This window comes from Carlito syrichta, unplaced genomic scaffold (genome assembly GCF_000164805.1).
Source record: "Carlito syrichta isolate Samal-C Ts95f unplaced genomic scaffold, Tarsius_syrichta-2.0.1 Scaffold119001, whole genome shotgun sequence".
Taxonomy (NCBI): Eukaryota; Metazoa; Chordata; class Mammalia; order Primates; family Tarsiidae; genus Carlito; species Carlito syrichta.
In genome coordinates, this window is record NW_007063097.1 from 113,380 (window position 1) to 126,291 (window position 12,912).

At 43.3% G+C, this 12,912-nt stretch overlaps 1 protein-coding gene across 5 annotated transcripts in view; it reads left to right on the forward strand.

Moving 5' to 3' along the window:
* The first annotated feature begins 1,232 nt into the window (after positions 1-1,232).
* The window catches only part of PIGG (phosphatidylinositol glycan anchor biosynthesis class G), a 51,682-nt gene continuing 40,002 nt past the window's right edge, over positions 1,233-12,912 (forward strand). For 2 of the 5 annotated variants that reach the window (XM_008047947.2, XM_021707500.1), the window contains exons 1-5: positions 1,233-1,473; positions 2,398-2,603; positions 9,274-9,483; positions 10,857-11,045; positions 12,486-12,627. In XM_008047947.2, the coding sequence (XP_008046138.2) occupies positions 1,317-1,473; positions 2,398-2,603; positions 9,274-9,483; positions 10,857-11,045; positions 12,486-12,627 (904 nt within the window). In that variant the 5' untranslated portion in view covers positions 1,233-1,316. Of the gene's footprint in view, positions 1,474-2,397; positions 2,604-3,083; positions 3,153-9,273; positions 9,484-10,856; positions 11,046-12,485; positions 12,628-12,912 lie in introns of all 5 variants that reach the window. The other 3 variants (XM_008047946.2, XR_002481368.1, XM_021707501.1) reach the window with 3 other exon arrangements.

Consider the following 12,912-nt stretch of genomic DNA (forward strand, 5'->3'; position numbering starts at 1 on the left):
TGCCCAGGCTGGTCTCGAACCTATGGGCTCAGGCAATCCTCTTGCCTCCACCTCCCAAAGTGCTGGGATTACAGGTGTGAACCACAGCGCCACAGCTGGTGATTTCTAAAAGAACTAAAAATTGACTTTCCATACAATCCAGCAATACCTCTCCTGGGAATATATCCAGAGGAAACATAAATCATTCCACAAAGACACCTACACATGTACGTTTAATGCCACACTATTCACAATAGCAAAAACATGAAGCCAACCCTGTTGCCCATTGAAAGTGGAATGGATAAAGAAACTGTGGTACATATACATGATGGAATATTATGCAGCCATAAAGAAGAACAAAATCATGGATTTCGCAGCAAACTGGATCGAGTTGGAGACCATCATACAAAGTGATCTACCACAGAAACAACGAACTGAACACCGCATGTTTTCACTCATAAGTGGGCCCTGAACACCAGTCACATTAGCACAAGGGAAGGATCGGCAGTCGTTGGGCACTGCTAGGGAGAAAGGGAGGAGGCAAGGAAGAGGGTGGAGGACATTGACAACACAAAGGGTTCTTGGTTCATTAGCAGGGGGTTGAGGGCCAGTTAAAAGCCCAAACTTCCCCTGCAGGCAGCCTGTTTATATAGTTAAACCTTACTTGTACCCCCACATTCCTATAATAAAATCAAATTTTTAAAAAAGACAGAAAAAAAAAAGCTAATCATTAAGAGATTTACCATCTGCCTGGTGTTTCTGAGGGAAAAACATTTTAATAGTTCATACCTTAGAAGCAGAGTGTAGAACAGGGGTTACTAGAGTCTTCAGAGAGGCTAGAAAAGGGTAAAGAGAATGATGGGGAGAGGCTGTCAGTAGGCACACAAGTAAAACTGGACAAGCGGAGTAAGATCTGGTGTTTCACGTACAGAATGTGACTACCGTCAAGATATAAAATAGGGTTACGCTAACAACCCTGAGTTAATCATTACACAACATACATGTATTGAAGCATCACATTGTGCCCCATAAACATGTACAATTTCAATATGTCGATTTAAAAATAAATATTTAAGAACTTAAAATAAGTTTTAAAAACCTGTAACTGAGCGGCCGCTGCCAGGAGCGGGGACTCGCCGAGTGGGCGGCCAGAGAGCGCCCAGCCCCTGTACTGACGTATTTCCGGCGCGCCGACGGAAGTGACGCCACATTGGAGCCAGCGGCTGTCTCTCCGGCGGTTCACTCTAGCTTACCAGAGTCTCCCTGGAGGCGGAAGCGGCTTCTGTTGCGCGCTGCTGAGAGTGGGATCTGGGCTCCGCATCCTGCCCGCGGCGTGCATGATGCGGCTGGGCTCTGGAACCTTCGCTGCTTGTTGCGTAGCGATCGAGGTGCTCGGGGTCGCGGTGTTCCTTCGGGGATTCTTCCCAGCTCCGGTCCGTTCCTCTGCCAATACCCGGCACCAAGCAGAGCTCCCGGCGCCGGAACCCTCGGCTGGTACGGGCCCTTCCCCGCGTCTCTGCTCCCGAGGTCCCACGTCACCCAGAGGGCCCTTTCTCTGAGCCTTGCTGCTCGGATTGCTTCTCCGCGCTCTCCGGTGTTCTCTTTCAGTGTCGCCCCCATTCCTAGAAACCCCTTTTCACCGCTCCAGCAGCCGTGTGTGTGTGTGTCTGTGTGTGTTTTCGTGTATCCTGCAACTTTGTGGCAGCCACAGCTACCGGCCCCACTTCGACCGTCTTCCCTGATCACCAAAAAACGTACACTGTCCATACCTGGGTTCCCGCCTCTCTCCAGCTCTACTCATTCCAGTGACCCTACCCCCACCCCCTTTCCCAAGTAGTCTTTTTGGTCGCTCCCTGTACCGTGCACCCTTTTTGCGCAGTAAGACACAACAGATAAGATTCCTCTGACCCCGTCGCGTTTTCTTCTATTACATTCCTCCAAGACCTCCCCTCTTCCCCCCCCCCCCTTCGCCCCCTTCGCCTCTAGTAGCTAAGGCATTGAACCCCTTCCTAGCCATCACCTACCCAACACACTTGAGGTTAAGGCGCTCCAGTTCTGGACCGGTGCACACAATACCAGCCACTGACCACGTAAATACAGTTTGCAACACCCACCCATCCCTTACCTGCAGCACTGTTTTAGGTCAAGCTCCCTAAATGTCCCATTCCGTATCCTTATAGGGATTTCCCTCACCATACTAAGGACTATTCATTACTTATATTGGGGCTTCCTAAGATTACTCTCCATTAACACCTCTTACCCTTAACACTGCATACCAAGAATAGGCCTCTTTTTGTGTCAGAAAATGTAAATACAGCAGGATATGTACTGGAGAAGTAGGCAGAAGCTAGATTAGGAAGGTGCTTGAATGCTAAGTAAAGTTTAAAATTCAGTTGCCTTTTTTTCTTTCAAACTTAGGAGCCAGTTCTAACTGGACCAAGCTCCCGCCACCTCTCTTCAGTAAAGTTGTTATTGTTCTGATAGATGCCTTGAGAGATGATTTTGTGTTTGGGTCAAAGGGTGTGAAATTTATGCCCTACACAACTTATCTTGTGGAAAAAGGAGCATCTCACAGCTTTGTGGCTGAAGCAAAGCCACCTACAGTTACTATGCCTCGAATCAAGGTAAGTCTGTCTGATGTTTTATGATCATGATTTGACTCTTTTGAGGGTTCAGAAGGGTTCCCTGTACTCTTAATTTGGAGTCCAGTTTTAACAGTGGAAATTTGTTTGGTGCTATAAATTTGGGCAACAATGCTGAAGGAGCCTCAGTTAAGATGGAGCAGAGACTATGATTTGTGCCCCTTGTCAAGTAACCAAATCTCATGCTTCTTGGGAAGTATAAAAGATTTAAAGCCTGATCATCCAAGCCAGCTAACCCAAGAGATAATGTCCTCCTTGCAAGCCTGCTTTCTTCTTTAATCAGTGAGTTAGTTGCAGTCCTGGAAGGAGCCTTTAGAGTTATCTAGTTCAGTCTCTTACTTTATAGATAAGGAAACATACTCTGATAAATTAAATGACTTGTCCAAAACTGTAGTACATAGTGATCAAACCAGCATGACCTGGCCTCAACAATTATCACTGTTTCTGCCATATAACCTTCAGGTGTTCAGCCTAGTGAGAGTGACTTTGACATACGTAGTACTTTACCTAAGAACTGTGGTAAAGAAAAAAGTCAAAGCTTTGTTGATTGGCTCAAAAACTGCTTATTGAGTAAATACTATATGCTGATATTTTAATGGGTATGCAATTTGAGGAAAAATAGTACCTTTGCTTTCATGGAGCTTCTAGTCTTTAATGAGATACATAGCCATTAAACAAATGAGCCTGCAAATAAATGTGCAGTTTTGAAGTGTGATTAGCATGTGATGCAAAAGAACAGGATATGATGCTCAGTGCTGGCTGGTGGGGTTCAGTTTAGACTAGGGAGTCAGAAAGCCTGTCTTTCAGCTGAAACTGGAAGGATGAGTAAAGGGGTAGGGGCAGAAAGCAGAGGAGTTTGAAAGTTTGTGGGTGTGTTGCATGTGAGTGTAGTATAAAAGTCTCTGACCAAGCCTTACATCTATGGCTGATCATGTGACACCTTCTTACTTGGTGAGAAAGAGCTACTTACTGATTTAAGTCTTTGGGCAGCTTTTGTAGGTGTTCAGCAAATGTTCACTGGCTGAAGAAAACAGTCTGGAATTGAAGGAAGGTCAGTGCCATATTGTTCACTGACTTTTTTCCTTGTGTTTTTTACTCTCTGCCACATGTGGATGTCGTGTGGCCTTTGTTCAGCAATATTTAATGAGCATCTATTGTGTACCACACAGTGTTCTAGGTAAGAGGAATTCAGTACAGAGCGAAACAGCAACATCTTCATGGAGCTTACTTTCTAACTGGAGAGACAGGACACATACAAGTATACAAATCAACAGTCAAGATATTTTCAAAGCTGGGCTCGGTGGCTCAACATGTAATCCCGCACCTTTGGGAGGCTGAGGTGCGTGGATTGCCTGAGCCCGCGGGTTCGAGACCCGCCTGGGCAGCGAGACCTCATCTCTACAATAAATCAAAAAAATCAACCGGGCGTGGTAGCCATGCCAGTAATTCTGGCTATTTGGAAGGCTGAGGCGGAAGGATCGCCGGAGCCCAGCAGGTCGAGGCTGCAGTGGCTGGGAGCGGCCACTGCACTCCAGTCTGGGCGACAGAGTGAGACTCCAACTCACAAAAAAAAAAAGATATTTTCAGTATGAAAGGAAGGTGATGGAGAATGATGGGGAGTAGAGGAGGCACCTTTAGTCACAGTGATCAGGGACGGCTTGTTGAGAGTTACTGTTCTGCTGAAACAGTCTCAGGAAAGCTAGAAGAAAGGCATCCAGGCTTCTGATGATCAGGAGTACTGATTTCTCTGTCTATTCTATCAGAAATGTGGAGGGAACCCTTTTCTCCTTTGTTTTGGTAAGAAAAATATTATTAGGACTCTAGGCGGATTTGAGAAAATGTGTGAGTGTGCAAGCTCAGGTTCTGTCCAGACCAGCATGTTGACGGTGCAGTCTTACGGCCTTCTGTCTCCAGCCTGTTGGTTTCATTTCACCTTTGCTGGGGCGCCTCACCCCAAAGTCAACGTTTGTTTTGTTTTCAATCTCTTGCAGATTCTTGCTGCTTATTCCCCATCAAGGAGAAGCTAGAGCAGAAAGCCCATAACTGGAGTTTAAGTTGCACAGCTCTGGAATTTGGTAGGACTGGGTAGTGTTGTCCGAGGAAAGTGTCCCCTGCTCTGCCTCCCATCAGAGAAAGGGCTTAGATAATCTCCCAACGTTGATAAAGTTATCACTAAATACTGGTCCTTAAAAAAAAATACTGGTCCTGACATCTGAAGACTGATGTCCCCAGTGTGCTTTCACTTGCTAAGATCCTACAGCTACTTTCTTTTAAAACTATGTTATTTTTTAATGCATTCTCATCCTTCAAGGAATTAATAGTCATAATAGTAACTGGCATTTATCAACAAACTTGAACTCTCCCTTATATTTCCTAGGGCTGTGAACTGGAACCCATTTGCTGTTTGTTTAATTCCTAAGTTGAGGGGATACAAAGTAGTCTTTGCCCTCTTTAAAACTATCAGTGGGAACCCAAGCTAGAGTGAGGAGTGAGGTGCCTCGTGGGTTAATAGATTCTGCTACATGGAAACAGAAAGCTTTTTTTTGTTTGTTTGTTTTTTGAGATATGGTCTGGCTCTGCCACCCAGGCTGGAATGCAGTGGCATGATCATGGCTTACTGCAGCCTTGAATTTCTGGACTCACAGGATCATACTGCTTTGGCCTCCCAAGTAGCTGGAACTACAGGTATACACCACCAAGCCCAGCTAATTTTTTAAAAAATTTGTAGGGACAAAGTCTCTGTATGTTGCCCAGGCTGGCCTCAAACTCCTGACCTCAAGCGATCTCACCTTGGCTTCCCAAAGTGCTAGTATTATAGACGTGAACACCTGGTCCAGAAACAGAAAAGTCTTCTATGACTAAGGTACTGTAAACAAAGCCAACTAGCAAGTGATAAACTGAAAAAAACCATTCACAATGGACATGACAAACGACGTTAAGTCCATGATATAGAGGTTCAGATCAAGGAGGGACAATATGGTGGAAACAGGGCAAAGTATATACAGAAATCCACAAAGGAAGAAAGTGAAATGACCAGTAAACACTTGAAAAGAGTTTAACTTTACTAGTAATCAAAACAAGACAAACTAAAAACAATTTGTAAGGCCAGCTTTTTGAATATCATATTGTAAACATTTAAAGATTGATGATATCTACTCCTTACAAGAAATGAGGTGAACAGGTACTCTTAAATACTGTGGATGTAAGAGTAAATTGAATGAGTCAATGTCTCACTGCTACCACTGTCGTTCAGTCTGCTATGGTCTTTAACCTGGACTATGAAAGTCCTCTGGCACCTTTCTTGGATCCTATCCAGACACAGATCAGACCATGCTACTCTACTTCTTAAAACCCTTCAGTGGCTTATCCTCTGCCTGAGGTGTTTGAACACTAAACACCCTAACTCACACCTTGAGGCCCTGAGGGGTCTTGCTCCAGGTTACCTCTTCACGCTCAGCTGCTTTCTGTCTTCCTGGGTCTCATCCATACAGATCACACACAGCTCAGTTCCTCAAATTGACTGCTCTCCTTTCTGCCTAAGGCTTTTGCAGTTTTCTGTGTTTTCCCCTGGAAAGCCATACCTGACCTCCATAACTTTTCAACCTTCAGGTCTCAGCTCTAATGGCACTTCCATAGGAAACTTTTTAAAATAAGTGTTTATTAAAATGGAATTAAATATGATATTGTACATCCACATTGGAATACTTTGTAGTTGTTTTTTTAAAAAAAAAAAAAGATGAAGTAGCTGTTTCCTGGGTGAAGTAGTTCATGATAATTTTTTTTTTTTTTTGAGTTGGAGTCTTCACTCTGTCACTCAAACTGGAGTGCAGTGGCCGCTCCCGGCCACCGCAGCCTTGCCTGCTGGGCTCCGGCGATCCTTCCATCTCAGCCTTCCAAGTAGCCGGAATTACAGGCACACGCTACCACGCCCGGCTGATTTTCTGATTTATTGTAGAGATGAGGTCTCGCTGCCCAGGCGGGTCTCATATATGTTATTAATTGAAAAACAGGCCGGACTTGGTGGCTCAGCCTGTAATCCCAGCACTTTGAGAGGCTGAGGCGAGTGGTTTGCTAGAGCTTGCGGGTACAAGACCCCCCAGGCAACTTGGCAAGACCTCCTCTCTACAATAAATCAAATATTAGTCAGGTGTGGTAGCACACACCTGTAGTTCCGGCTACTTGGAAGGCTGAGGCGGGAGGGTCTCTGGAGCCCAACAGGTCAAGGCTGCGGGGGCCAGGAGCATGCTGCTGCACTCCAGTCTGGGTGACAGAGTGAAACTCCAGCTCAAAAAAAAAAGAAAAGAAAAACAAAAACAAGTTGCAGAATAACTTACATAGTTTGTTACCATTTTGGTAGAAAAGTGCACCTTTATATATTTGTGATTATATTTATATGCAGAAAATTGTCTAACAGAATACTTACCAAAACTAACTGGTTGCCTTTAAGGAATAGAATTTTGGGGTGAGAGATAGGCTCACATTTAAAAAAAATAAACAAACAAAAACTGTTGAGATCCGATTTTCATACAATAAAGTGCATTTTGTGTGTACAGTAGGATAAGATTTATTTATTTGTTTGTTTGAGTTGGAGTCTCACTCTGTCACCCAGGCTGGAGTGCAGTGGTGTGCTCACTGCCACCCCAGCGTCAACCTGCTGGGCTCTGGCGATCCTTCTGCCTCGGCCTCCCAAGTAGCAGAACTACAGACACGCACTACCACACTCAGCTAATTTTTTGATATATTGTAGAGACAGGGTCTCACTAAGTTGCCCAGGTTGGTCTTGAACCCATAGGCTCAGGCAATCCTCTTGCCTCCACCTCCCAAAGTGCTGGGATTACAGACTTGAGCCACTGCAGCCGGCAGTAGGATGAGATTTAACACGTGCATATTTCCAGGTAAACCCCACCTCAACCCTGGATTCTGATCCCTCACCCTAGGAACGGTGGTGGTGGTCTATGATTACTTTATTGTTTGTGTAGTGACTTGCTTAAACTAATTCTGTAGTCTTTCTCCCCTGGAGTGTGTAGCAACTGTCTCTGCTTAGGTATTTCATTTTTTGTTTTTTAGTTCTCGTTTTTATTTTTGAGCCTGTCTTCCTGAGGCTGCCTTTGCTCAGTATAGCTTAGTGGTCAGACAGTGACTGATGAGAGGCTGTGCTTAAGCACAGTATGAAGTAAGCCATCCACTCTCTCTTGGGAAATCTATGTGGGTTGGATGCTTACTGTTCAGCTTTTGAGCTTGCCTTGACTCACTTTTTGCTTAAGTAAGGCCTCCTACTTAGACAGAAGGAGTAGATAACTGGAGCCCTCTCTGGTCTTTCCTTAGCATTCCTCCCAGGGTCCAAGGAATGTGTGGGAGCATACAAAAGTCTACTCTAGCTGTCTTGTTCCTCACATCCCCCTTTAAATTTCAACCTGGTCTCTTGCTTGTCACAACCAGCATTGAACCCTCAGACAACTGTAATGTTGGCTTTCCCTTTAAGAAATGCCTTTAAGGAATAGAATTTTGGGTGAGAGATAGGCTCACATTAAAAACCCTCAGATAACTGTAATGTTGGCTTTACATACAGTTGTAATGTTGTATTTTCACAGGGGGAGGAGATGGACAGCCCTTTGTGAAAACTCCACAGGTGTTTGCTGTTCTTACCGAGAGTCAGTGGTTTTTCTTACCCAAGCACTTCCGCAATTTGTTGTATAATTTTATGAATTCCAAAGTTCTGAAATAGTTGTTTTTAACAGTTTCATCAGGTTTTATTATTGTTCTTGGGGGAGAGGTTTTGCTAGGCTCCTCATGGTGGCATTCCAGAAGGCTGGTTAATATATATTTGCATTTATTTTTCTGTTAAAGAGGTCTTGGCAAAATTATTACACTTGTTGATAGTATCCAGAGTCCTGTTTGTTTTCATTGTGCAGGTCCCTGGATGTCAGTGCTGTCAGTGGTGTATCTCCCACAGCAAGTCACAGAGGTTTGTTTTGTGGCTTCTTAGGTTCTATGCTAAAATCAGGGAGATTGTTTTCTCAATTATATAGTGAAGGGTATGAGGACATGAAACTTTGGTGTAACATTAGGAGCAGGGGCTGAAGAGGTGGTCCCCTAACATCACTGGCTCAGTTTACTTCACAAATTTCTATAGTTCATGCTTAGGAACTGTTTTCCTCCTGGTTTTTCACTCAGAGGTGGAATCGGAATTGCTGCATTGTTGGAGTTTGTAGTTTGTTAGAGTTATAGATTTTGCTTGTCCCACGGAGCTGGTTTGAACCTTGAGTGGGAGCCTGATAGAGAATTTGAATATTGAGGCTCACGTTTTCAGTGTATACCACACTTCACTATTTACCTTAACTCCATGTTGAATCCATAGATTCTTCTCTGACTGGTGCTGTTGTCTCACTATTCCTAGCCTTCTCCTTTATCCTCTTCTCAGCTGAAAGGATTGTTCTGAGCCTTGAATGTTTTTTAATTACTGACTTGCTGAGAATCTATATGTAGCTTTTCCATCTTTACCCTAATTGCTGTCCTAACATTGACTCAGCCTCCAGTCGTGGAGCCCTAGTTTTGTGCTCACCTATTCCATCTGTGAAATGACCTTCAGTGCCCCGCTTTTGCTACACTTTTGGATTCAGTGATCTAATTCTTGATTATCTCTTAACTGTAGGCATTGATGACAGGAAGCCTCCCTGGCTTTGTTGATGTCATCAGGAACCTCAATTCTCCTGCGCTGCTGGAAGACAATGTGATAAGAAAGGCAAAAGCAGCTGGGAAAAGAATAATTTTTTATGGAGATGAAACATGGATTAAATTATTCCCAAAACACTTTGTGGAATTTGATGGAACAACCTCATTTTTTGTTTCAGATTACACAGAGGTCAGTTTTTAAAATAAGAGAAATACATCGTACTAGATAGAGCCTGGCATCACCATTACTTAATGAGAGACAATACTATTTTGTATGTGGCTTTTATTAATTTATTGGAAATAGTATGGAGAGATTATAAAAATGATTCATTCACAAAATCCATTACAACCCAGAGATATAAACCCTGATGCAGGTGTGAACAGAGTTTTACAGAGCAGAGTTTTATGGAATAGCTGAGTGCTCACTGAGGCCTACAAAGCATTAGGAAGGGTAACAACTGAGAAACCATCTGAGCAAAGTTTGATGGGTGAGCAGAGACTTCTCAAGTGGACAGAATGGGACGACAGCATCTGCATGGAGAAGAACTGTCAGAATCTACAGTCTACTTGGATCCTCAAAGCTCTTTGGTTCTCCTGCAAGTAAAGCATTGTGCTGCTCCCAGGGAATATGGTAAAATGGGCAGAACCTGGTCCTTAAGGGTTTTTCCTTCAAGGAAAAGAGAGAAATTAGACCCCTACATTAGGAATTTGTGGCAGAGGCAGGAGACCACCATCATGTCTGTGCTTGGTGTTGGTATTGGCAGCCTCACCTCTTAGTTTGCTGGGCCTGGTGGCATGTTGGCAGTCTTGCTGACATTGATACTCTGTCCTGAAGTAACACCCTTTTCTACAGCTTACCTGTGCAGACATAAAAGAAAATTCTGTGTATATTTTGCACTAATGACCGAGTTTTCCCATAGTATATATGGCATCACTAAGAAACACTTCTCTTTGTAGTAGATTTTTTTGGTGGGACAGAGGTGGGCAAGCTGACAGATCAGGGCTGTCCAGGCTAATGACTCTGGAGCTGCTCAATTGCTAATCTCTTCATGATGTGTTTATTTAAGAAGTAAATATCATTGAGTGCTGTGTCTCTTTCCTTCCAAGAACAGCCTTCTCAGGATACAGGTAGAAGCCCTCAGCTTTACTGTCCTGCTGGTTACTCTAACTCTGGGTACTTTCTTGTCTGTAGTTAACTGCCCTTTGTCCTTAGTTAACTCCTGACAACTTGGGATCTATTTAACTTGCTCATTTGCTCAGCTTTAGTTAAGCCCAGCATTGGTCCCCCTAAAAAATGTTTGTCAGAACAACTCTTGCTTATTTTAATTATCTGTTTAACATGTTTGATCCACAGCCTAGAAACATAAAAACAATATTAGAAAAAGTTTAGCGCTAGTGTGTATTTATTTTTAGTGACATCTTTTTTTGTCTTTCAACTCCACAAGTCCTGTTACCTAAAATAAATCCAAGATTTTAAAATGACTGTTTTGCTGTTTCCTTGGGGAGGGATAATCAAGGGATAATTAGTTGAGCTATTTATGTGTACTTTTTCCCTCTTTAAAGGTGGATAATAATGTCACAAGGCATTTGGATAAAGTATTAAGAAGAAGTGATTGGGACATGTTAATCCTCCACTACCTGGGACTGGACCACATCGGCCACATTTCCGGACCCAACAGCCCCCTGATTGGGCACAAGCTCAGTGAGATGGATAGCATCCTCATGAAGATTCATACCTCACTGCTGGCAAAGGTGCGGCCCTCTGTAGTGCATTGTATATTTCCTAGAAGAAAGGGGAGTGCCCAGGTGAACTCAAGTGACCTGTGTTATCATCATGTCCACCACCGGTCTGCTGGCCAGAGACCCCATGCCACATGTAGCACTGTTGCAGTGCTACATGCATGACTCTGTCAGTCTTTCTAGAGCGGCAACCTTGCAGAGCAGCAGCTCTTGCTATCTCCACCCATTTATCCATCCATTCAACTAATATTTACTGAATCCCCTGTGTATCACTGTTTCTGTCCTGGTATTTGGGTGTGTTAGTGAAACACTCAACAATCCCTTGTGGAGCTTACATTCTAACCAGGAGAGACAAACAAGAAATATAATAAGTAAGTAAGTACACTAGGAAGTGATTGGTGCCACACAGGACCACAAGACAGGAGGAGGGGACAATATTCCTATTCTGAGGAGAAGCCATTTATTTATTTATTTATACATTCATTCATTCATTTATGTATGTATGCATTTATGTAGTTTCTATGTAGTTATCTATCTAGTTAGTTAGTTAGTTTTACTTTTAAAGACAGGGTTTTACTCTGTCACCCAGGCTGGAGTGCAGTGCATGCTTCTGTAGTCTCAACCTCCTAGGCTCAAGTGATCCTTCCACATCAGACTCCAGAATAGTTAGGACTATGGGCATGCACAACCAAGGCTGCCTTTTTTTTTTTTTTCTGGGTAGAGACAGGATCTCGCTGTGTTGTGGAGGCTGGTCTTGAACTCCTGGCCTCAGCCTCCCAAAGTACTAGGAATACAGGCATCAGCCACTGTGACCAACCTGAGGCCGTAGTTTTAAATAACATGTTCAGAGAAGCCTTCGTGAGGACACATGTAGTGTGAACACAGATCTGATGGTAGGGAGGGGCAGATGCGCTCTCTGTACAAGTACGTTTCAGATAGGGAAGCAGTGAGAGTCAGGCTGAGCCTGCCAGTTACATCTAGGAGCAGGAAAGGCCAAGTGGCTGGAGCCCCAGGGACAGAGGAGCCTCATGGACACTGCATGGCTCAGAGCTCTTGCCATGTTCTGTGTGTTTTATCCTCACCATTGTCTTGTGAAATAGATTTTATTAGTATCTCAGCTTGACCGATTAGGAAACTGAGACATGGAGTGTAATGTGTCCAGGATCTCATAGCTTGGAAGCAGCAAAGACAAAAAAACAGATACAAATGCTCAGACTCAGAGGCCATAACTGCAACCCCTGTGCTCTGGAAGCTGCATACATTTCTGAGTTTCATTTATGACATTATTTGACTTTGACCCTTTGATCTGGCTGTAAGTTCACAGGAAAAAAAATCTAATTCATTGAGAAAGAGCTACTGTTTATAAAAGAGGGCTAAAATCTAAAGTTCTTAACGAGATTATGTGTTCTTTTCCATCTAAACTAATTGAAATATTTTTCCTTTGCCTTATAGGAGAGAGAGACAGTTTTACCCAGTTTGCTGGTTCTTTGTGGTGATCATGGCATGTCTGAAATGGGAAGTCATGGGGCTTCTTCCACAGAAGAATTGAATACAGCTCTGATTTTCATCAGTTCTGCATTTGAAAGGAAACCTGGTGAGAATTTAGGAATTTTTAACATTTTGAAACTTTTACATTTTAATTTTTTAAACCATTTTTTTTTAGAAACTATATAAGGTTGAAATATCCTGAGCGATGTGCGAATGAAAAGTAATAGGGCAGAGGGCCGTCAAGATTTGGAGTTTACATCCCTTGTCCTTGTCTCTAAAAATACAAAATATTCTTTGTAGTGTTTTGTTATATGGATGTTACTGCTTGATATCTGGAACTGTTTTTTAAAAATGCCAGTAGTTTTAGAGAATTTTAGCCACATGTATGAAA